The sequence below is a fragment of the Pyxicephalus adspersus genome, chromosome 3, assembly GCF_032062135.1.
Source record: "Pyxicephalus adspersus chromosome 3, UCB_Pads_2.0, whole genome shotgun sequence".
Classification (NCBI taxonomy): Eukaryota; Metazoa; Chordata; class Amphibia; order Anura; family Pyxicephalidae; genus Pyxicephalus; species Pyxicephalus adspersus.
Window position 1 is genome coordinate 91706192 of NC_092860.1, and position 24118 is coordinate 91730309.

At 36.8% G+C, this 24118-nt stretch overlaps 1 protein-coding gene across 3 annotated transcripts in view; it reads left to right on the top strand.

The window, feature by feature from the left end:
* Positions 1-18: 18 nt before the first annotated feature.
* The window catches only part of AIMP1 (aminoacyl tRNA synthetase complex interacting multifunctional protein 1), a 34584-nt gene continuing 10484 nt past the window's right edge, over positions 19-24118 (top strand). The window contains exons 1-4 of one of the 3 annotated variants that reach the window (XM_072405677.1): positions 19-149; positions 17719-17852; positions 18099-18212; positions 19299-19451. In XM_072405677.1, the coding sequence (XP_072261778.1) occupies positions 17744-17852; positions 18099-18212; positions 19299-19451 (376 nt within the window). In that variant the 5' untranslated portion in view covers positions 19-149; positions 17719-17743. Of the gene's footprint in view, positions 150-3207; positions 3263-15824; positions 15976-17718; positions 17853-18098; positions 18213-19298; positions 19452-24118 lie in introns of those variants that run through there. The other 2 variants (XM_072405675.1, XM_072405676.1) reach the window with 2 other exon arrangements.

The window sequence follows — 24118 nt, forward strand, 5'->3', positions numbered from 1 at the left end:
CCCTGGCAGCCCTGTACATGGTGCCCACACATAGGTTCCCTATGCCCAGACATGACTGATAGCCCCTGACAGCTGGCTGCTAAGCCGCAGCCCCGCCACGTGTGACGTCATCGCCCGGCGCCGGCCTTGCTGAGAAGGCCCGGAAAGAGGTGAGTAGACGGGGAGACATTGAGCTTCCAGAGAACGAGCTGTAGTCGCTGTGTCCGGTGTGTGCGCGGCTTGTGTGATAGGGATGTGTTAGTAATAGGAGCCTGTGAGGTGTAGAAGGGGCTCAGCTAGGTGGGCTGTCAGTGACTCGTCCATAGAGCAGCATGTCAGAGGAGGGCCGGGTGGGAGCAGCACTGACTTCATGTCCCTCCTCATCCCTCTGTGTGTCAGGCGGGGGGTGGTTGGGGGTTTATTTCCTCTTCTTGAAAACCAAGTTTAGTTTAATAAAAGTGAATCAATTGTTCCCAGGCTTTCTATGCTGTATGTTTTTAGCCCCTGGGGTTGCAGCCTCATGGGGTCCCATATGAATAGATCTATGAAGAGAATGTTTGCCTTTGTTAGCATACTTATATTATACTTAGATACACAGATATTATACTGTACTATAGACACCTTCCTACCCCAAGCCTGGACATCTGTCCCTATCACACCTGCTGTCTCCTGCCAATGCCCCTTCTCTCCTCCTGTCTGCTGTGTACACCCAGCTATAGGATATAGAGACAAATTTCCCCCAGGTGTATTTATTTATCTGATCATGCCATTGGAGTGCAGAGATTTCCTTTAATCCACAGAATAGACAGTGAGGGGAAATCCCTCCAGCAAAGTTGGTGGCAAGCCATTACCATTTCCTGCTCTGTTAAGAACATGTACAAATCTTTTAATTTTATATGTGCTTTTAATTTTGTACACCTCAGCTTTACCAAAGTTATTTGTTTCACAAGTTTTTGTACCTGTTTATCCATGTGAGCGCCTCTCATCTCCTTCTTAAACTATGCAATAGTTGTGTTCTTTATATAATCGTTACATTTACCAACATATCAACTATTTTGACATATAAATATTACATATAGATAGATAGCAGGCCCACTTTACACTGAAGCCCTGGTATGGTACCATATAGGCAAAAAAACAATCATTTGTGATGCAAGTGAAAACACACTTTAAATTTGGCTTTAAAATAGAGAAAAAAAAACAGGTGGTAGATAATGATAGAAATCAAAATTCATCAAGATCTTTATTGTATATCAAAATCAAAGCCGCATATCTATATTTTTACCAATATTAAAAGATACATACAATGCTACTATATGCATAGTAAAGGAAGAATACATCCTCCGAACAAGTACCGGTAATATGTAGATTATTTTATAGGGCTATTTATGTTACACGTTGGCATTTTCATGGTCGCAATTGTATCAGTTGAATTTGTTCATATAAGAATAGGAAGAAGCATCAGTAAAACAATCTTAGTGACATTTTTGTGCACATTAAATTAACACAAATCAAAAGAACAAGAGCTCTATTTTAATAAAAGATTTTGCCTATCCGGTGAAGTTTGTAGACAACTTTGCGTCTGGGTAATATTAATTTAGCATGCTGAGGCAGCCTACTTGTATGATGTGGGCTGTTTATTGCTTGGTAGCTTAAGAAAAGAAGTAAACTTTCTTCTGTTTACTTTTGCACTGCAAATCTACCAGCAAGTTTTGATGGGGTTCCATTCAGAAGGAATCTTACCACAGTACACCATGTTTGTAACATGTATACATCACAGCAAGGTACTGCACACATCTGTCAGGATGAAATATGTTGCTGGCTTAGTTTTGAAAATGTAAGTCACCCAGCTGTCTCCCGGCATGTGGTGGTTGAGTGTGAAAAAAGTGTTATAAATCCTAAAATGGGCCAGGCGACCAAACTAGGCAGGAGCTTGACCTTGCCCAAAAATATCCACCAATCCAGATTAAAAAAAAAAGTCTGTGGAAACCACAGAAGGCCCTCGCCTGGAGACGCTTTTTTCCCCAAATCAGACTTCTGGTGATTTGGTGGGGAATTTTGCTTAACAGGGGGTCCCAGGCAGGATTCTGAACGGTGACAAGTACTTTATTTCTGTAAGTTTTCTCCCACTACCTATACTTTGTTCCAACTATAATAGATTGTTTCATGTATGTCCCATTTTCCCTTATCTTTGTATTAAGCCCCCAAAACAGCCAGTTGCTTACAAAAAAGTGCCTGGTGCACCCAGCTAAAAGGAGCTAGGAAGAATATTGATATTATATATTATCTTGTTTAAGTAATTGTAAAAACATTGAGCAAATGGTCTGATTTCAAATGAATTGTACATTTCTTTTAGCATATACAGACTCTGATTTGATGGATCTGATTGTAAACATGAGTAATTCAGCTGTGCTTGTGCAATTCAGAATAAGTTTATCCATTGAGTTTTCCTTAAAAATCTTGACTTGTTCTATAAAAGTCAACTAGTAGCCCCGCCTCACCTAAAGCATATACAAACCTAAAACTGTTTTGCTTGGTTTTGGAGTGAATAGGGAAAGATTTATCTTCTGTCGTGTCTGGTCTAAGTAAAGAAAGCTCTCCAATAGCAACACCGACAAAAGTAAATTTTTTGTAAGGGTTTAATAGAGGGTAAAGTTAAATCCTGCTTTTACCCGTTGGACATAAAGCTTGATTTACAGATGGTATTTTCACTAGTGGTAATAAATAAATATGTCTTTTGTCATCATTTAGTTTGAACAGTCCATATTAATGCTTCCCACATCACTTCAAAGCATAGTTTGTGTAAAAGTTGTCTACACAACTTGTAATGGATTGGTATGACTTTTATAAGGTGATTTTTCTCTTAAGCAATGTCTCAAAACATCATCAAACAATCAGTAGGGAAGTAGGGCCACTGTATATTTTACTAGTAAACATTTAGACAAAGTGAATATTCTGATATAAAACTCTTATAATCGGTACAACTTTATTGGGGCTACTCCATAACAAAATTCATAAAAGTCATATGGAAACACAAGGAATGTTCTATTTTGGCATCTAATCATCATGCATGCTAGTTCCAGCATTCATCTCCAGATTCATAATGTAATTATAGCATAGATCTTTTTAGCTCCCCGAAATTACCCTAAGCATTTTATTGGCTGTAGTGCAAATAATTGTAGAGGTTAGTGTAATGAAAAGTAAAAATCTTATGGTCTCTACTTTTAGATTTCTGACTTCTGTGGGAATAAATCAGTTTGCAGACAAGTTACGATTGATACATGTAAGTTCTAATGGTCACAACTCCACACCAACTTGTGCATTTCTCTCCTTATCTACAGTAAGACTTTGCAAGTACTTTCATCCAAGAGATATATTTTATTTAAAGATTTTATTCTTTAGGTGTATAATATGTTTACATATTTATTCCTTATACACTGGGCAGCCGTAATTTAGAAAGTGGGAAATGGATCTAATTTGAAATTCCAGCTTTGCACACACTACTCATTGTTCATGTATTTCTAAAATATCTTTAGTTTTGGGAAGACTTTTATTAGCATATTATTTTAGTACTTCTTGTCTTGAAACAGAACACTAAGTGAGAGATTTCTGTAAAGGGATATCCTACCTTAATCATCTGTCCACTGGCAACTTAAAATTTGAGATTTTCACTCACTTTTAGACCATAACCATCTGGACAGATATATATATATATATATATATATATATATATATATATTATATATAATTCTTGATGATGTTTATAATAATGCTAGCCCTGAGATATAATGTATGTGCTTGGAATCACTTTACTACAAACAATAGAGAAATCTGCAAAGTGAACAGAAAAAAACTATGTTTTAAAACCTTGCTTCATTGTATGTATATGTCGCCAAAAACATTAAAATCGGTGAAGTGGTAAATTAATATCTTTGATCTGGTTACAATGTCACCTGTCATATGGTGAGATATATTAGGCACTAAGTGAACAGTTGATTCCTAATGGTAATGTGTTGGAAGTGGGAAATATGGACATTTGTAAAGATCTGGGTGCCATTGGTAAGGGTTAGATTGTGCAGAACATCTTCTAAATGACAGCTGTTGTTGGGTGCTTCTGATATATACAATAGTTTCGGGTTGGGGGGGGCTCGTTCATTCTGATAGCACACAAATTGCTAAAAATCTTAAGGGATATCTAGTCATGAGCACATGATTTTGTTTTGATAATGTATGAGACTGGCAGGCTAATCAATATAGTTACTTACAATCATAATAATATCCAGACATGCATTGTGGTCATTCTCTGTGGTGAGGAGATGGAGCTTCACCTTGATTTCTGTGAGGACTGAGACATACAGAATGATCTGGGACGAGAGTGGGATGGAAAGTGGTGATTTTTGACCAAGCTTTGGCATGGATAGTTGTAATTTAAATGGAGAAGAATGTTTTCTTGGGTGGCTACACTAGTCAAATTGTTGGACATGCTGGTAGACAGCAGTCACTATATTGTAGGTCCGTGTGGTCTTGGCAAAGAAAATCAATGAGCACTGAATGCAATAAACAAAAAATAAAAACATCAATTCTTTAATAGAATTAGAAATGTTTTTGTACACGTTATGTGGCAATTTAGTTTTTGACTAGAAATAGAGTGCCCACATTGGCCTCTGTCCACCGCCACTGGTCTGATGAATCACATTTTCTTCTAGATTATGTGGATGGATGAGTTTGTGGTAATTTTTACCTAGGTATCAGCAGATGCCCTATGGAAAGAAGGACAATCAACATAGGCTTTGCAGTGCTCTGGAAAATGTTTTTTTGGTAAACTTTGGCTCCTGGCAATGTGGCTGTTACTCTGACACATACCACTTACCTAAATATTGTTACAGACCACATAACCCAGTAATGACCTTTGTATTCCATGATATTAGCAGCCTCTTTTAGCAGGTTAATTCCCCCTACCACACCTCAAACTTTCTTTCGGAATGATTTGAGAAGCACAAGTTCAAGGTTAATTCTCCTCAGTCTCAGTCATGTCATCGTCTGTGTGATGTACTGAATGGAGCTTATTCCATGGAGTCTCCACCTTGTAACAGGACTTGATCTGCTGCTAATGTCTTACTGTCTGTAGGTTTTATTAGCTTTAAGTGTATGCTTATATGGAAACTGAAGAAGATCCTTTGCTATTATAATATAATAATTACATGGGTGGTGTTCCTCTGTGTTTCATGTGCTTTTCTTTCAAGGTGCTGGGGGAATCTGTTCAAATCAGTGAGAATCACCACATTTCTGAACTCACATTGACCTGTTACATTTGTTGTTATGGTGAAAAAAATGCAATTAGTTCACAGATTTAATTATTTACTGCACCCAGCCTATTTATTTTTAAACAGTTATGCTACCTGCCTATAATAGTTACACAAAGACTCCAAAAGTTTCCATACTTTTCACTAAACTGAAAAAAAATGAACCAATCTACATCACCTGTTTTTAATATACAAGTAGTATTGCTATTAGGCATGTTTGTGCCGAATGTTAAACATGTTAGGCTCATAGTCTGTAGATGATCTGTAGCCCACCCAATTCCAAGGCATCCATCCGTGACCATCCAAAGATTTAGGCTTTTTAGAATTTCACTATGTACTTTTGTGTTTATAAGAGCTGTGAAACTTGACTTAAACACATGCCTTCAAAATGTCAGAAACTCATTACTGTCATGAAATTGGATCATTAGAGCGATATGATGTTTCAACTAGAGAAGTAAAGGCGTTCGTGTTCAGAGACAGATTGGCTTCTGTTTGTCCTATATCAGACCACATCTATTTGCTGTAGGCACCATGGGTGTTGACAATATTTAGGAAAGGACAGGAAGGGCAAAATAAAGAATTTCTGACTACACCTGGCTATTATTCAACTTGAGGGTTCATAAAAGTTGATCATACGTGTTTTGGGTTTCAATATTACAAACTTCAAAAAAAATCCCTATGTGTAGAGTTTTATTCCTAGTACAATGCCAGTATGGGAGGGTTACACTTTGGAGAAAGTCCTAAAGGAAATTAATAACTACAGGATGGCCATGGTAAATAGTTTTGATGGAATATTTTCCGTAATCTGCAAATCCAGATGTTTTATCCATTTTAACTGCATTGTTAAAGCACATCTAGCTGCTAGTGAACCATCATGACTGTGAGGAAGAGGAATATTGTCTTCAGGAACACATTATCATTAGCTGATGATTATTAGCAAGGCCTGAGAATGGTGCTCAAAACAGTAGCAGCAGCTGTGATTCTTCACTACAACATACCTATTCTGGGTCTGATTCCAATTGCATGTGTTTGACTGACCCAGCTTGAAACTACATTTCCTTCTGCTCATTCAGTCTTGTCTGACATTCATCATGTTTGGTTGTTTTCAGAGGATATTTATGGTTAGTGCTTGATAAGTCAAAAAACATTATTTGGTCTTGTTTTACACTTGGTGCTGGCTGGGTGATCCAGCAGACATGTAATGGATCTGGTCCTGGATTGAAAACATTTGCTACTAAATAGCAAATGACTTTTAAGAAATCCATTCCAAGTTTGCTGGATCACCCAGTTTTACTGATGAAAGTGTATCCTCTCCAGCCTCAGAGAGCTTTAATAAATCAGTACTCATGACACAGGAGAAGGAGATGACCCTTCCAAATAGAGCTTAATAAATCTAGAGACTCCTTGTAACTCCATGAAATGAAAGTGTGTGCTGTTGGATGAGATGTGCTAGATGCATTACTGAGAAGTTGATACTAAGTTTAGGCCAAGCGTGAAGCAACAGCTGGATGTTTCTTGAAATTCCTTGCCACTTCTCTGTGAAGGTGCCAACCTCTAGTTTCTTGAATGCTGGCCGCTTTTCTGTCTCTGTTTACTTTTTTGGAATTTGTGGTTTATGCTGGAAACACCTGGGTTTGTTTGATTAGCACTAAATTTGGCTACACATTCAAAGTTGCTTATCAAGTTTGGGTACATGCTGATTGAAAAGCCACAGACATTTCCTGGTAAAGAAAGTTTAACTGGGTTTTCATAATAAATTAGCATAATGCACACTATAAAAGACTTACCCACCAAAAGCATCTACTATGAGGCTTTTAATTCTTGGTTTTAGGTTCACATTGGGTTTTATTCAAATGATAATTTAATAGATGAACAAATAAGGTTGGGGTATTCTATTAGGGGCCAGACAATGTAATTGACAGGGTCCGGCTGGTTCACGTACACATTAAGGCAGTTTTTCTTTTGTTATTGGAAAGGTCGAAGGGCTTCAGATCCCACCATAAAGAAGAAAGGAACTAAACATTAATGTTGGTAATTTCTGTCTGTTCTCTAAAAACCTATGCAGGTTACCTTGGCTGTGTCCAGGTACACAGCCCGCACACCTCCCTCAGCCGAGAACTGTACTGGGGACGTGGTCCACGGCTTTGGCCACTGCGTCCCCCTAGCGGGGTCCTTTTCCTGACCCCGCTCGAGTGTGCACTGACCAGAGCCGGCTATATGTGTGTGTGTGTGTGTGTGTGTGTGTGTGTATATATATATATATATATATATATATATATATATATATATATATATATATTAACCAATGCTACAATACCTGCAAGCAGTTCACACTCTGTCATGATTAATGAGAGTGTCTCAGAAAGGGCTCTGTTGTCCATAACAGCCACTCAAATGATTGTTTTTCTTTCTAGATTGGAAATAGACAAACAAAAAACAGAATATTTGCTGCTACATGTATTTTTATTTGATTTTATTTTTTTTTTAACTTTATATGGTAAAGTTTCACTCCCTCTTTAAGCGCTTCATCCTTTCTCCTCAGAAATGTACACTGAGCCCTTCAAAGCCACCCTTTGGTATATGTCCACCCCTCTCTTTCCTCTTCCCCATTCCTGGAGAATGCACACTGAGCCATAAGCATCCATCCCTGTCATATTGGTGGAAGAGAGGACACTGATGGCATTGTCCATAAGTCAATGTCCACAGCAGTAGCAAATCACAAAAGATGTAGGGTAATACTTTTTTTCAAATTTGAACACTTGCATAGGGTTGTGCTTCCTAAAATAAAACAAACTCAAGGTAAACATGGCATGGTATTTCAGTTTAACACACCTTCTGCAACCTCTACAGGGAAGTTCCATTCTCCCTGTTGGATTCTTCTTTACTTTAGTTATGAAGAATGCTAGAAGAAAGGGGCTGGTCAGCTCTGCATTTCTAACACAATTAACACACATAACAAAACACTTTCAATAGTATGGATAACAGAGCAAAAGGAAAAAAGAGAGAGGAACATGGTTTACATGCTCTATAGGTAAAAGTGACTTTAACTTACTGCCTAAGTAGGATCTGTCTCTGGGCTCACCTGGCTCCTCCGTAAGCAGTAGGTCCTTGATTTTGTATAATACATAGTATATAATGTCCATTTAAACATGTAGAGGAAAAATGGAAAGTGTTAAAGTAAGTCGGTGATAAATAATATATTATTTGCAAAAAGGTACTTAAGTAAAAACAAATATGTCCATTAATATGTTAGATCCACAGACCTAAAAAATCAGATATTCTGTAATTTTAGGATGGTTTATAGAGACTTGTGTGTGTGGATATTCAGCATGTGTCTAAATGAAAATTTACCTGTGTGTAACTCAGATTTCTCATTAGCCTTTGAACTGGGTTTCATATTTAGGTGAACCATGCAAACTCACACCCAAAACAGAGAAGTCATTAGTATAGATTTTTACTTTATTCCTGAAACTTAAATGTATTTAGTGTTTATTAATGAAGATAAATTCAATAAAAACCTTCACCTTTGTTTGGTCCGCAATGGTTGCCATCTCTTGCATCTCTGCTGTAATTTGTCTCTGCTCTTTCTCTAGACAATAACAATGGTATCATTCTGCTGGCTTGACTTCACAATGTGTTTATGCTTCATTGTAAAGAATCCTTGGGGACACCTAGCATGTTTAGTATACTTGTATATGAGCCAAGATTATTTAAGTCTGTGGGGTTAGGTTATGAGCAATTTGTTCCTCACACGTGATATCTTTTTGCAGATACATTGATATAAACAGAAATATTCTCACTATGGCATGCTGTGAAAGCAGTATAGAGTTGGCAAGCCTTGCTTCCTTGAGCCAACCAAATGGCAGAATATAGTACATAGTTTATTATTGTTGGAACAAAAATGTCAAAGGTAGGATGTTTTTTGGGTGTGTATGTTCCTGTAACTATGGAAAAGACATAACCAATTCAGTCAGAGGACCTTTCATTTTGGGAAAATGCTCTGTTTTGTAGATTAGCCCTGGTTCTGGTTCAGATTGCTTCACATGTAATTCTCTCCTGGGTGTTTCCAAGCTGTTCATGGACCTGAGACTCTGATTGACTTTCCAGGCTGGCATCAGGGTTTTAGTGGATACTGTTTTTTGAAGCCATATGATTTATTTGATTTTAATTTTTCCTGTATTAAATGTCTTGGGGTGGAATGTAATTATGATTCAATTCCAATAGTCACAAAACATTGTGGAAAGTTATCAGAAATGTCAGCGCACATCTTGGAAATTTAGAATAGTTATGAAATTGACCCTGGACATCACAAGATATATATATATACACAATTTCCCTATTGTCTACACAACCACAGATCCCTATAGACATCAAGTGATCTTTTAAGATTTAGTGGGTTTTGTGGCAAAATTCACACAGTTAATGAAACTTGTATTACAATGTTCCTACTAGCATCTAAACTTTTAAAGAAACATTGTGTAACCTAAGGTAGAATGAGGTAGGTAGATGACTGACATTAAGTCTCTTCAACTTTTTTCCGTATGTAATGATGTGTTTTTCTTTTTACATGGCGGAAAAAAATTTAAAGCACACCTAAACCAGGAAAAAAAACCCAAAAAACATTAGGACGTGGTACTAACTCCATGGCTGATGTTGGCTTTTTCTTTCTGCTCTAAACTACACGGCACATGCACCATCTTGGCTCTATGCTACATTGCTGCTTACATAGGAAGCCGCCGGGGATAATGTAACTACTGCACATATATCATCCAGTCAGCGAGGAGGATCACTGTCTCCATAGTAGTCTACTGTGAAGATGCCAATGCCCATATCTGCAGCAAAGATAGGTCCTGGACCTGTAAACCAGGGCGGCAGTAACCCAGTAAAGCTCACGCCTAAATTGTAAACTAAAAACACAAAAACAAATATATATATATGTAAGCTATATATGTAATGTACTTGCAGATATAATGAGTATCAGGAACAACTTTACTGGATCAAAAATATTAACTGAATCCTTTGCTGCTTTAAAACCATCAATTAAACTACTAAAACTTCCGGTATCCCAGGAGGCCCCTCAAGACATATTCAGTCTTGATTGCTGCAGTAATTGACACAAAAGAGGGGGTGCTTCACCTTTTTTTTTTTTTTTTTTTTTAAAAAAAGATTTTTACTTTTTAATAATGGGTTGTCTACCCTTATGTAAAGTAAAAACTCTGAGTGTAGGTCTACTTTAACATGGCAAGGTACACAGGCAAGATATTAAAAAAATAAGTACTAAGGTAAACTGCACAGTGGAAGGAAAGGGAAGTTTGGGGATACTTTAGATGCTGACTAGAGTTCAGCTTTAATTTAACTAGTATGACTGTATCATTGATAAAGGTGAAAGACCTCTAAAAGAATAGTCCAGTTTATTTTAAAAGGGAGAAAAAAACACGTTCTTGATCTCCGTCTTGATAGTACATTTCTTATAAACTGTTTTGGCCAGTGCTTAAGAAAACTTTGCCCCAAAGTAGGTAAAACCCAGGAGCAGGCTGCCAAAGTTAGGTCAATGTAGATGGGTCTAGGGATAGTGGGTTTTTATCAAAGAAAACTTGGCCTTTAAAAACTTTTTCTAACAAAAGCATATCTCTTTTATAAACTTTTTACTGTCACTGACACTTTAAACATTCAGTTTGTTTCTGTTTCTTAAGCAGGATATATCTAGAAGTATCGTCATATTGTTGGTTCCTATTTATGTGACACACGGGCACTCGTAAAGAATCCATGCGTTTGTTCCATCAGTTTCCCCATCCTCTGAAAACTGTCTCATCTCTTGCCAAACAAGTCAGGAAAGCATTACTCTCTGATTGCACTGCAGTTGTTTTTAACTTTTTACTTCAGTTCAGGTTAAACACATATAAATAAATATAAAGATATAATTTATAAAGCTATAAAATGCAATGCACATATTTGAAACAGTTTTTTGGTTGCACATGGTGGCTTTGGTCTATAACAACTGCAGATGTTGGAAAAGATTTCTTCCAAGAAATCAGGTTGTTCTGAATACAATTTATTGTTCACAGAATTCACTTAAATTTGTTTCTTTGTGGCCCAGCTTTGATCCTAAAAAAATTTCTATGGTACATTCTGTATTTTTTATCTATCATCAAACTAAGTTTTGTAATTTTGATAAAGAACATCTCTTTTAGTTTATTAGTGTGATTTAAACCATGTTTAGTGCTGTTTCTTTAAATTGAGCATTTCCTTCAGCTTAAAGAAGGAAGACTCCCAAATGTTTAAGTGGTTGAATGTAAACCAAAGTGCACTGTATAACTTCCTTTATTGGCTATACCTTTATAAGAAATTCTGAAGCTGCTTACTGTGTTGTACCATACATATACAATGAGACAGGTCGTCATTATTCAGTTTTTAAGGAAGATTCTTGAATCATTGGACAACTATACATTTAAAGTAAAATGCACCATTCAGGTTTACTGTGTGTAAGTGAATACTCATCAGTTTCATTATGGCTGTGGAACTAGTAGGTTCAAATGTCTTGCAGAAATTCCTTCAGATTTCCACTCAGCTTTTACAAAACTGTTAAGCTAATGCTGCACCATGATAGAAAGCATGGTACAGCAAGCATTGAAGCAAGGATACCAGTAATGCTAATCTCTGGACAAATAATATTACCCCTCTCTACCACTCCTATCTGATAGCTTGCATTAAATAAATAATTAAAAAACACTAAATGCCATTTTTCCTAATGTCTTAAATCGTATTTATGTGACATTTTTTGGCTCTTCTGTTTACAGAAGGGAGGGATCCTCCTTTGGGTGTCCTGTTCACTGAATGCTGCCAGCAGTGACATCAGGACTGTAGCAGACTGGTGCTGGCTCATCTGCTGGTCTTGCTAAGCAGGCCCCTTTATCTGGGAACAGCACCGATAGGGGACTTGTGGGGCTCTAATATATTGGAGGCACAGGTATGATTTGCCTTCAAGTTAAATTGTATATGTTAAAATGTTAGCAGGGTAAGAATCAGAATATAATGTTTATACTTGCTGTATTAAAATTTTCTTTTATTTCCAGTATTGGCATGTGGACAGGTAGCCAGCAGAAGTATCTCCAGTATGGTCAACAATAAAACCAAAAAGTTCTTTTTGCTGTTAAAATCATGACTTTAAAAAAAAAGGCTTTATATAAATAGTTATAGTGTATACCAAGCACTGCTTTTCACCAAGAACTAATGCTGCCTAAATGTTGGTAAAATTGCCACAGTCCAGAAGAATGATTGTCAATGCAATCATTTTATCCAAGCATGTGGGGTTCTAAAGTTATCAGATTTTTTCAAGTGAAACACAGTCTGTTCCATGCATGTTTCTAACATGCCAATTTCTTGTCTTTGAAAGTTGTCATTCATCTAGGTTATGATGTATCTAGCTGTAGTCCTATTCAACTTGTAATGTTGGGGAGGCATTATAGCTTGTCCAAACCACTTCTTCAGCTTTGAAGTGTCAGGAAAACAGTTCAATATTTATTAGCACAGGGCAAACACCCTAATCCAGTCACCATAAAATATGACATCAACGTCGTCCCTGTCATATTTCATGATTGTATGTATGTCTGTCCTACCTGTGTATCCCTGTGTTGAAAATAGTGGCTTGCAGCATCATTACATACAGTTTATTAGCAAAACATTGCTGAACGCAAAGCAAATGCACCTGTCAATTCAGACAATTCAATACTGTTGGACAAGAAAAACACAAAAGGCTGTACTTTTAATCCAAAAATCACAATGCATGACCAAGTATAATGTATTTTACAGGCTTTTCTCAGATCTAAGACCTAGCAGAATTTATGAACTATCAAGGCTGTACAAAAATAAATTGCTTTCCAGAGAAAGAACTTCAAATAATTGGTGGCAGCAGTTATTTCATTTTTTATTGGAATGTGCCCACTCCAAGCATATCATTTTTGTACTGGATTTTTCATCACTACTTTTTGTTCAGCTTAGGGAGCTGTCCATATAAGAGACTAGTTTATTTCAGATTGCCATTTAAGCCTATTGCAGAATGCAGTATTATCATTTACTTCAGCATATATACTGCTTTGCTAAAAAATGTCCCCAAGCCTATGGGAGTGAAGCAACTGGGGTTGTTCCATTTGGTCATGTCTAGGTTCAACTATATGTGACCAAAAATGAGCTAAGCTAACTAACAGAGTATACTGAATGAGCAGTTTATTCCATTAATAGATTTTTCTTCCCTGATGGCACAGACATATTCCAAAATTACAATGCCAAGACTCATCAGGCTCAAATTTTGAAAAAGCAGTTTAGAAGACACAAAACATCATTTTCACACATGGAATGACCACCCCAGGGTACAAATCTTAACCAGATTGAAAATCCTTGGTATGTGCTGAAGACTTTACATATCAGTCAGATTTTCCCATCATCGATGTGTTATTTTATTGAAACACGTCCCCTAATATCAGCATCATGTGTTGTCTTTTCACTGCTACAGATGATATTGTTTTGTCTGTAGTATTTTAGAAGGCTGACAACATCTGGGCTTTCTTTTTTTGTTTCTGACCTGGTTCTCATTGGTGACAATAGTATAAATTTATCAGTCGTGCCTGGTGTTTCCCAGCTAACTTTAGTATTATATTCATGGAATAAGGGGACCCAATTGAGTTTTCAACTTTTATAAAAACTGAGTTCCTTGCACCCAGCTCCACCATCTTAGCTGTTGATGGGTATGTACACTTCTACCAGTCTTCCTGTCAATGCTGTCCTGCATTAGTGTGCATGTGCATAGTAATGTGGGGACATACGCCTGACATCATCTGCCTGTCCTGCCAACTCAGAGTTGCCATGATTGCAGAAGTAGATAAATATGGATATTGTGCACCATGTGTAAAGTAATCCCTTGCATTGCAGCTCTGTAAGGCAAGGTACAGCTGTCACAGCAGCACATCATGGGGGGGTAGATGCCATTTGAATCCAAAAATCTGAGTTTTGGAATCTGTAACAACAATGGGTTTTGTGAGTGTAGGTCTAATCATAAAACAGTGAATCTGACTTGGTGGAGAATCTTCAAGGTTTATGTGTTTCAAGGGCAGGAATTGATTCTACTACGACCCCGTATTGGACTGTTATAGAATGGGGAGTCACTAGATGTAGCAGTTTTTATCTCACACTATGCCCGCATGACGCCTGGTTTGTTAGGAGCTTTTGCTGTGTTAGCATGGCATTTGTGTCATCATTGGCATTTTGATGAGTTGACCACAGCATTCTACCACAGCTTCTACTAAGCTCCCAAATATTCTTGATCAACCAAAATGTGGTGCAGTTCCTGAAAGCATCAAGTTGCTTTTGGCCAAATAACTTTTCTGGTGTGGTTTAGCATTACCTCGGGCATACAAGCAGTTTTTTTATTCAGCTTGGAGCAGCTAATTACATGGTTTTTCGCTCCTGTGTTAATGAGGCTTTTCACTGAACCCCCCCCCGGCCGGTTCACTTTCTTAAATTAGGCTTTGATTGTCATTTTTAAAGCATTATTATACTTTTCAAGTATTCAGATATTTTTTCTTTCTTTATTCAAAACAAATGTCCCTTTATTACCATGTTTTCCTCTACTTTCCTTCCGTAGAATAGATTTCAGTTGTCTCTGATGAACAGATCTAACCTATTACATGCTGTGATTGGTAGGGTTGCTGTTTTTATTGTAAATGTCCATAAGCTTGTACTAGAATACTTTGACCTGACATACTTTGGGTAGCCACTATAATCATTGCTGAAGTCACGTCTTTCTAGCTTGAGCTGTAAGGGTTTCAGAAATGCTGGCTTGCTAACTTATCACTAATGTTTAACAACTTCTCTTGTTACTATTCCAAATAACTGAGTTGATGATTAGTAGCAGGGCTATTTTGGAGCAATGGTATGATAGACTTGGCTTGTGATCAAGTAAAATGACCATACAGGTTTTCTTGCTTAGTTACCTCTTGGATTTTGTTGCAGCTGTCTTTTAGCTCATTTGCTGTGTAACAAACAAGTCTAGGTTCTCTCCAGACAGTTCAAAAACTTACTTACTTAAATTTATTACTATGATGCGTACATGAACATATAGTGTGATTTCCATACATTTTCTTTCATATGTAAAGGACAATTTTCTGCTTTGATGTGAATATTTCCCTCCTCCCCTTGTTTCCAGTTAGGTAGAGGCCGTTGCTCACTGCTCAATAACCTTACACTTCCCAATGGTCACATTCAAAGCTCAAAATTTGCTGACACAGCTTTCATATGTGAGCTGTGTGTTGGTGATGGACTAAACTGAAAAGTTGAAAAGTGCATTGATGGGTAAATGGAAAGCAACATTTCTTAAAAACAAAACTACTTTGTATGGGATTGTATTTTTTCAGATATCCATAGTTATGACAGCTGCGAAACACACTGCATGTGAACACAACTTCTGTTATCTTTCCCATTCCCCCCCCTGGTTTTGGGGTGGCACTGACACATGAAGATCAGTTCCAGCTAGGCACAAGTGCTGTCTGTTCTCAGATGGCCGGGAGATCAGAGCAGGCTGAAGAATGTCACCCCTTGAGTGACACCAGCCAGTTGCTGCTAGCTCTAAGACAGCTCAGTCTGATTCCAAACACTCCTACTTTCCCCACCATCGGAAACAAACTCGGCACTGCTTTTTAAGGTAATATAAAATCTTCTTTACACAAGGATAAAAATAATTGTGTGAAATACTGGCACTATCTGGTTCACAGAAATATGCAATTCATTGTTGTAAACCCAGACTACTAATTTCTGTTCTGCATTTCTAGCAGTTTCTTCATACTAATTTGTTCAAGTTAAGGAAATCATTTTAAAAAAAAAAGTCTTCTCAGATTTCTGATTGTAAATGTTAGCTGCTGAGGAGCCTTTAATGTATATTCAGGTTCCATAGAGTTGCTGGTTTTACAGCTTGTTCATTAATAGCATTTGGCTTCCTCTATCCTCAATGATTGATCACTAAACCATGTGCTGCTTGTGGGACCTTTACTATCCTCTCACACAGTAAAATATTTAACAAATGTTGCTAATAATCACACTACAATGATTTATAAAGTACTATTTTTGTCATTTTTAGGTATACTATTACAGAATGTGTAATACAGCACTTTGGCTTTGTTGGATATTACTTGGTCCTGTATCTGCTGTTCATTTCCAAACATGTGCTTTTTGTCCTTAACCACCTTTATTCCTTTCAGAGATGACAGATAAAATTCCTACTAACATTCATACTATTGGTAAAATGTTACATTAGAGATGTTTGTCACTGTAAATATTTTGTCTGACAAAATAAAATGTTATTTATTAGTGATTTTTTTGTAACACTTCCTAATTTAAAGTGTGTATGTGTGTGTGTGTGTGTGTGTGTTTTTTTTTAAAGAACAATTACAAATTGACAATCTTAGGTCTCAGGAAATTAAGTGCACACCTTTGCAAGTGAAGTATAAAGCAAGACTTAAAGTCTGCTACATATTTCTTTGTAAATATACTGCAGTGTATCAGTACAAGTTAAGAGATCTATTCCTCAAATTGTTCTTCTTGAGAACTTCAACAGCGCAGATCCATGCTGTGTAGAACAACCCAAATGGGAATGTAGGCCATTCAGCACACTGGGGCCGTGACTGGTGAAGCTGAAGTTTGGCACAACATATAATAAAAATTCCTTTTCCCAGCAACCTATTGCCAATATGGGTATCCTAACTTTGTCCCTAAGTAATGTCATCTTATCCTGTTTAGATGAGAGAACTGTGCATGAGGAAAACACAAATTCTGTTGCTTTCATCAGTTCATCTTTACCAGAATCAGTCCTGCTTTGTTTGCTTATCAATTATAATGCTTTGTAATGCTTTCTGTACTTTAAAGCAAAAATTGCTCCAGATGAATGGGCATGTTTTTCCCAAGCATAAATCTGATATGTGTATAGTGGTCACCCAATGTCATTCCCCATGTCCACTGCTGCAAATCAGTGAACAAGGCTCCAGGACGACTGCTATTTTTGGAGGAGAGCATAGCGGGGTGCCACTTGCTCTCACCCCTCCCCCCCAATAAATGTACAGTGCTCGTTCGTTCATCTGTCGCTGGAAATATTTGTCCAAATCATTTCTAGCAAACAAAAATCCTACATGTTTACTTAGCCTTAGTGAACACAAATGGCGGCAAATGACAGGGAAACTACATTAGTTTTAAGGTACCTATTCTTAAACAGGATTCTTTTCCTAAATTATTTTAATGATGGGGCAAATCAATGGAAACAGATAGGAACTGTTGCATTATTAGCATTCTGACATCATATTAATGAAAGTGCATGTGCATGAGCTCACAAGAAAAATTCATTACAAATGGAAATGATGCTAGTTTCTCTCCCATTCTTATATTCCCCCCCATTTAGGTTTCTTGTGCGGTCTCTGGGGAAGATGGCTACTGGTAACCCAGTACTGAACAAGCTAGAGCAGAGGGCCTCAGAAGCTGATCAAGTCATCGAGTATTTGAAACAGCAAGTTGCGCTTCTTAAAGAAAAAGCTAGTAAGAACTGTTCAGTGAATATGATTGTACATTATCTGTGTGCAAGAAAGGTAGCTGAAGTTATGCTAATCTTGATTTTCTTGTAAAAGTTGAATTTGACCCTTCCATGGAGAACTTGGAGTTTGACTCCAACAAAACAATCTGGGGAGAGAACAGCTTTTCATGAAAAGGATGTAATGTCTTTAAAGTTAACACGTTATTTCCTGAGTAACCAGACCTTCTTTAATTTCTGTATGATGGCTTCAGTTTTGCAGGCATCTATAAGGGAAGAAAAGAAGCTCCGTGTAGAAAATGCAAAGCTAAAGAAGGAAATTGACGCCCTAAAAGATCAACTTGTGCAAACGGAGAAGAAAAATGGAGGTACTTTATAAACTCTATATTATTCACCCGGTTTATTTCCAGGTGCATATTGCAAAGTTCACTGTTCACAAACACACTCATGCTTTCTTGATCATACATGAAGTATTTAATTGCTAATTCAGAATCTATGGGTTACATCAATTATAACTGCATGATTCATAAATTATTTGCTATGTACAGATACAGTGGTACCTGGAAAGATGTAGCTGCCTTATGTCTATTGTCTTTTGACTGATCTACCATGGGGGGAATTGACTTAGATAGATGAACATAGATATGGTTATGTATAATAGGTAACTTTTGAGTATTTAATTGGTAGTTGCCATTGCTACAGTATAATAAACAGTGCTCCCCTGTTTGCAAATATCACTGCTTGGACACTGAATCTGCATTAATTTAGTTAGTAACACAGATCCAACATACTTCAGATGGCTTTAATTTTAATGCATGGGAGATAACTCTCTTTGTTTAGTTTTGTATGTTTATTATATTGTTTTTAAATCAATCACATTCCTTTTTAAATGTCAAATAAATCACTACTATATGAGCTTTGCCCACCCTCTTTTCATACTTATTGTTATTCTTATCATCTGGCAATAGCAAGTGTAATAAATTATTTTAGCTATAAAATGGCTTTTTCAAGAAAAAGTTAATGTTAAATCCCAATAAGTTACACACCTTTATTTAGTTTCAGTGTATAACGAAGAAAAGGTTTAAGGAAACAGTTTACAAATAAAATTGTTATGCAAAGATGCATGCACATATCTCGTTGTTTTAGTAAAGTATTTTTCAGGAGGACCCATTATTTTGGGGTTCGATTTATAGGTATTAGGTAAGCTGACAGCCTCCTCCTTTTTTCACTAATGTTATTGACATATTTTGCTGATACCCTTAAGTGGTCACCATCTTACCATCAGCAACTGGTAATTCTGCTGTTTATGTTTTTATAATATTTTTTATAGTTTTTTTTTCTTTTTATATTTCTCACTTTTAAAGTTGTATCCTTGTTACTCAGGCAGTTATATTTATCTGATGTTTTTTGTTTTGCTCATCTGACCTCATTTCTATTTTTCCCCCTTATTTTAGTGAAACAGGTTGATGTCCCTAGTAGTACCACTGATGTGTCTACTCCTGCTACCTCACAACCCGTTTCTAAACCAGCTTCTGTGAAACCATCCCCTCCAGCACCAAAAGCTGGGGGAGAAGATAAGAAAAAGAAGGAGAAGCCAGAAAAAAAAGGTATGACCCAACCATATATATACATTTTTTTTAATCTCCATTGGTGATGCATAGAGTTTGCCTGATTTTTTCCTGGTTTTAGTTTTGTGTCTTTAGCTTGTTCAGCTGCATCACAGTAAGTGTCATACAAAATATCTTTTTTTTTGTTGTAAATATTTCTTTATTGAAGGATATAAGAATACAGAATTGTGGTAAAAAAAAAGGCAAAACATAAACCTGTGAAGGTTACAGATATCCACTTTTAACATTATAAAAGAAGAAAGAGACACCAATACCATCACCCCATAAAACAGAACAGTCAAAGAAAGAGAACTGACAAACACAGAAAAAGAGAAGAAAAAAAAAAAGAAAAAGATACAAAGTGCAGGAGCAACAATAACGTCTGCAAACAGAAAAATTGTTCCACTAAAAAATACATTATATACAGCTGTATGTCGTTCCAAGTCTAGCTATAAACTTAAGCTACCTAATTAAGTCAAAGGTAGATATTGATGACACATTTCCTATGGTTAGACCACGCTCCCCAATCTCCAATAAACTGCCTAAAATTATTTTGAGCCAGTGCAAATATTCGTTCATAGGAACAATGTGCATTAATGTCTTTAACCACTTCAGTCACTGTGGGCACATCCAGACTTTTCCACTTACGTAGGATTGACAGTTTGGCATTCGGTAAAACATGAATGACTACCAGTTTAGCTGGTAAAGAAACTGTATCCAAATACAGATGTAGGATCGCCAACTCAAGGCTAGCTCGAATGTGGGTGCCCGAAATCTCTGAAACCAAAATAAAAATTTGGTTCCAGAAAGAACGAACTGATTTACAATGCCATAAAATATGCTGCAGCGTCCCAATTTCACCACATTCTCTCCAACAAACGTTTGTGCTAAAATGTGCTAATCTCACCACGGTCAAGTACCATTGGTTAACCACCTTCTGGTACATATCCCAATGGTCCGCACATTTTGTAGCTTGATATGTCACATTCAAGGCGGCCAGCCAAACACAATCTTGAGCTTTAAAATTGCTTTTTCCTATTTTAGCATCAACGCTGTCTTCTGAAATCCCAAATTAGAACTAAACAGCCGATAAAACTTTAGGGATTCCTTTGTTCCCTAAAGCTGAATTGTTAAAATAAGAAAAACCAGAGCTATCCATGGGTAGTCTATCAGATAGATCCAATTCCAGCAAGCAATGTCTAATTCTCATATATGTGAAACATTCATTAGGTGGTAAATTGTAGATCTTCTGTAGAGACTGAAAGGTTTGACATTGCTTAACAAAATATAAATCTTTTTGTGACTCCAAGACTACACCAAGAGGATAAATTCAAATGAGGTATAAACACTTCTAAAATCCTTAACTCTGGGGTAAAAAGCATTGTTGTGTGCATATCCGGGTTGTAAATCAAATATTTACCCCAAACTTGGAAGAATTGCTTGAATAGTTGGATATTCACTAGAGGGGATGCGGAAACCCATTTTTATGGCAAGTAACAGCCGTTGAAAACAAGAGTGGTTGAGACATGACATTTCCATCTCCACCAATATTTTGCTAGTATCCTTACTCCACCAATGCTTGATAAAGGAAGCAGCATAGTAATGTTCAATGCTGGGGAGGCCCATACCTCTATACAAAATCTCTTTTAATGATCTTCAATAATTAGCTTTTAGATAAGAGTTAGGCAAACTCCAGCCTTTAGGCCTAATACGGCCTAGCCAGTATTCCAGTCCAGCCTAATGCCCCCCCCAGTTATTTATTGTTGGATCCAGCCTGATTAAATTGTCGCGTTATCGCAACTTCCCACAATATCATCGAGTTCCCACACAGTAACCCCAAGTACTATGCCTAAAGAACAGAAGCAACACGCAGCTACCAGTCTCCGGAAGGTTGACCTCGAACGACGTGTCTTCAACCCTGAATGGCCTGACAAATAATTCTTCGTCCAACGCGGCAACAAAGCCCTGTGTTTAATGTGCAATGACACCTACAGCACTTTCAAGCGGTCAAATCTCAAAGAGCACTTCGATGCCAAGCACGTGCACACATACAGAGACTATACGGAAGACAGGCTGCTCACTTGAAGTCACAGTTGGAAAAAAACTTACCTTAGACACCTTGTTTTTTCTGGCATAGTGTGCCTTCTTGACCTCCTGAAATGGCCTGGTAGTCCAAAAACTTTGCCGACCCCTGTTTTAGATAAACCATTATACATAACAACTGAAGCAAAAGTGGAAGGATTAGCTTTCTAATGATCTATGATTCCTAAATATATTATTATTAAAGTTTATATTACATAGTACTGTATATATATGTGGGTTGCAGATGACATACAAATACAAACAATGACATGGGAGGACCCAAAGAGCTTAAATGTATCAATGAAGTGCTGCACAATTGCACAGTCTGACATGTTTAACATCCAGCAAGTATATACAGAAATGTGTATATTATACTGTGATAAAATTATATATTTTCCCATTTATTTTGGATACTCGCATGTATTGCAGTAGCCCCGGAACTCTTGTGAGGAAGTGATACAGGAGATTCAGCTACTGCCAAATCTTCTGTGTAAATTAAGGTAATGCAATCCATGAAGAATGAACGTTACAATCTGCTAACTGTTAAGTAAAACTTGTTAAAGATTTTGATTAATTGCAATTTCCGCTCCTTTTTATCTGGAGACTGATCAGGCCTAGAACTTGCTTCCAAAGGGAGGGTTGGTTTTCATTTCTAAATCAAATTTCAGATAACATTTGACAGGGTGTCTTGAGGGCAAGTATTCCTCTGTAATCATACCTCAGTGCTGCTCTACCGAGAGATTTTCATTTTATTTTTATTTTTTTAAATCTCAGCAAGGTCTTTACTTTGAGATGTTAAATAGCTTCCTGAATGATAACATGTTTTACTGATTGGTTAACTTGTGGTTGCTTCCTAAATGCTACTTAAAAGCTGTATAGCTGTCAGCGTATGGAAATATTTAACTCAGAACCTGCTCACACTTTAGTATGTGCAGTAACATTCACTTTTCATGTGTTTAACTGCACTCCATTTGCAGGTTTTAATGTATTTTATACACCTTTTTTTTGTTCTTGCGTTTTGCAAATTGAGGGAGAAGCATTTAAAATTGAGGAAAGAGCATTTTCTGTGGTCAAGATATGTAAAAGACATAACTGAATCACGGGTAGTTGTGTGTTTACTAAAACATAAATGAACTTATCTCCCATATTGCCTATATCCTATACATACCTTTTTTGTTTGATTTTTGTTTTCTTATTAAAGAAATGTGCTAACCTATAATTTTTGGGACTTAAACATCCATTTGCTGTATGGTGTTTGTCAACATAATTCATGCTAACACACATTGCCAGCATTTCAGTCCCCTTTGTTTAGAATGCTACCCCAAGGCAATACAGCTTTTACACATAAGTTGAAGCACACCACAACACACAGTATTTTGTTATGGCTCAGTGATTCAGAAAAAGTGCTGAATGTCCGTTTAGGTTCATTCCTGTAAATGCCTGATTTAATAAAGCTTTCAGAGGCAGGAGAGGATACACTTTCATCAGTGAAGTGGGGTGATACAGCAAACCTGGAATGGATTTCGTAAAAGTAATTTTCTATTTGATAGCAGATGTTTTCAATCCTAAAACAGATCGCTTCCAGGTTTGTTGGATCACCCAGCTTCACTGATGAAAGTGTATCCTTGTGGGACACACAAAAAAGGGTTTTGGTTATTAAGTAGACTGGAAATAGTTTATCAAAGAAGGGTCATTCTATGCCTAGCCAAAAAAAAGTATATGTAGAGAAGGAAAACGCAATATTACTTCTTATAAAGACAAATTCTCCAATATATACAGGTTTAACTAAATAATGTATGTAGTATGTTAGGAAATTTAGCAGAATATTAGTTTTGGCCAATACCCACACTATCCCACATAGTGCTGACTTTAGTTATGCTTTAACAACTAAAGGAATCAGCAAGAGAAACCATTTTTCTTGTCTATATTATATATGCATTACATTTTTCTCATACCCTATTTGGTGATTGTTGTATAATTCTGGATATTATGGAGGGGGGACCCTTAGATATCAAGAAAATAATAATTTTAGAGTTTACCTTATGAGCTTTGATCATCATTCCCATGAATGGACATCCCAACAAATTCACCTCAAAGTCAGACTGTGCAATACTCAGAGAAACTAAAAAACCCAGATCTGGGTAACAATCCTGTCAGCAGATTTAAGCATGTCAGATTATAAGTACTATTGTGCAGGATTTTAGAGGAGGTTATCATCAAGACAAGTTCAGCCACTTTCGCAAATTGTTTTGTTTTTTTAAATGAAAAATAAACCTTTATTTGCTGTTATTTTATAAACATTTTTCATGAAAGATTCATGGAGGTTGCCATTGCTGAGCTCTCCTGACATAGTTGCCTGTTCAGTCCAAAACGTCATTTTTTTTTCCAATCAAGGGTGATAGTGTATTTAAATTTCATCATGCTAATTCACACTTGGAAGGCTTGATTTTATCTGGAAAGAAAAATGAAATACCATCTGGAATACATATGTCATAATTATAAAGTTGCACTCATTGATTGTAATCCAATAAGCCAATTATGAAGTTGAGCTTGTTTTTAACGCTATCGAAGGTTGCTGAGTGTTG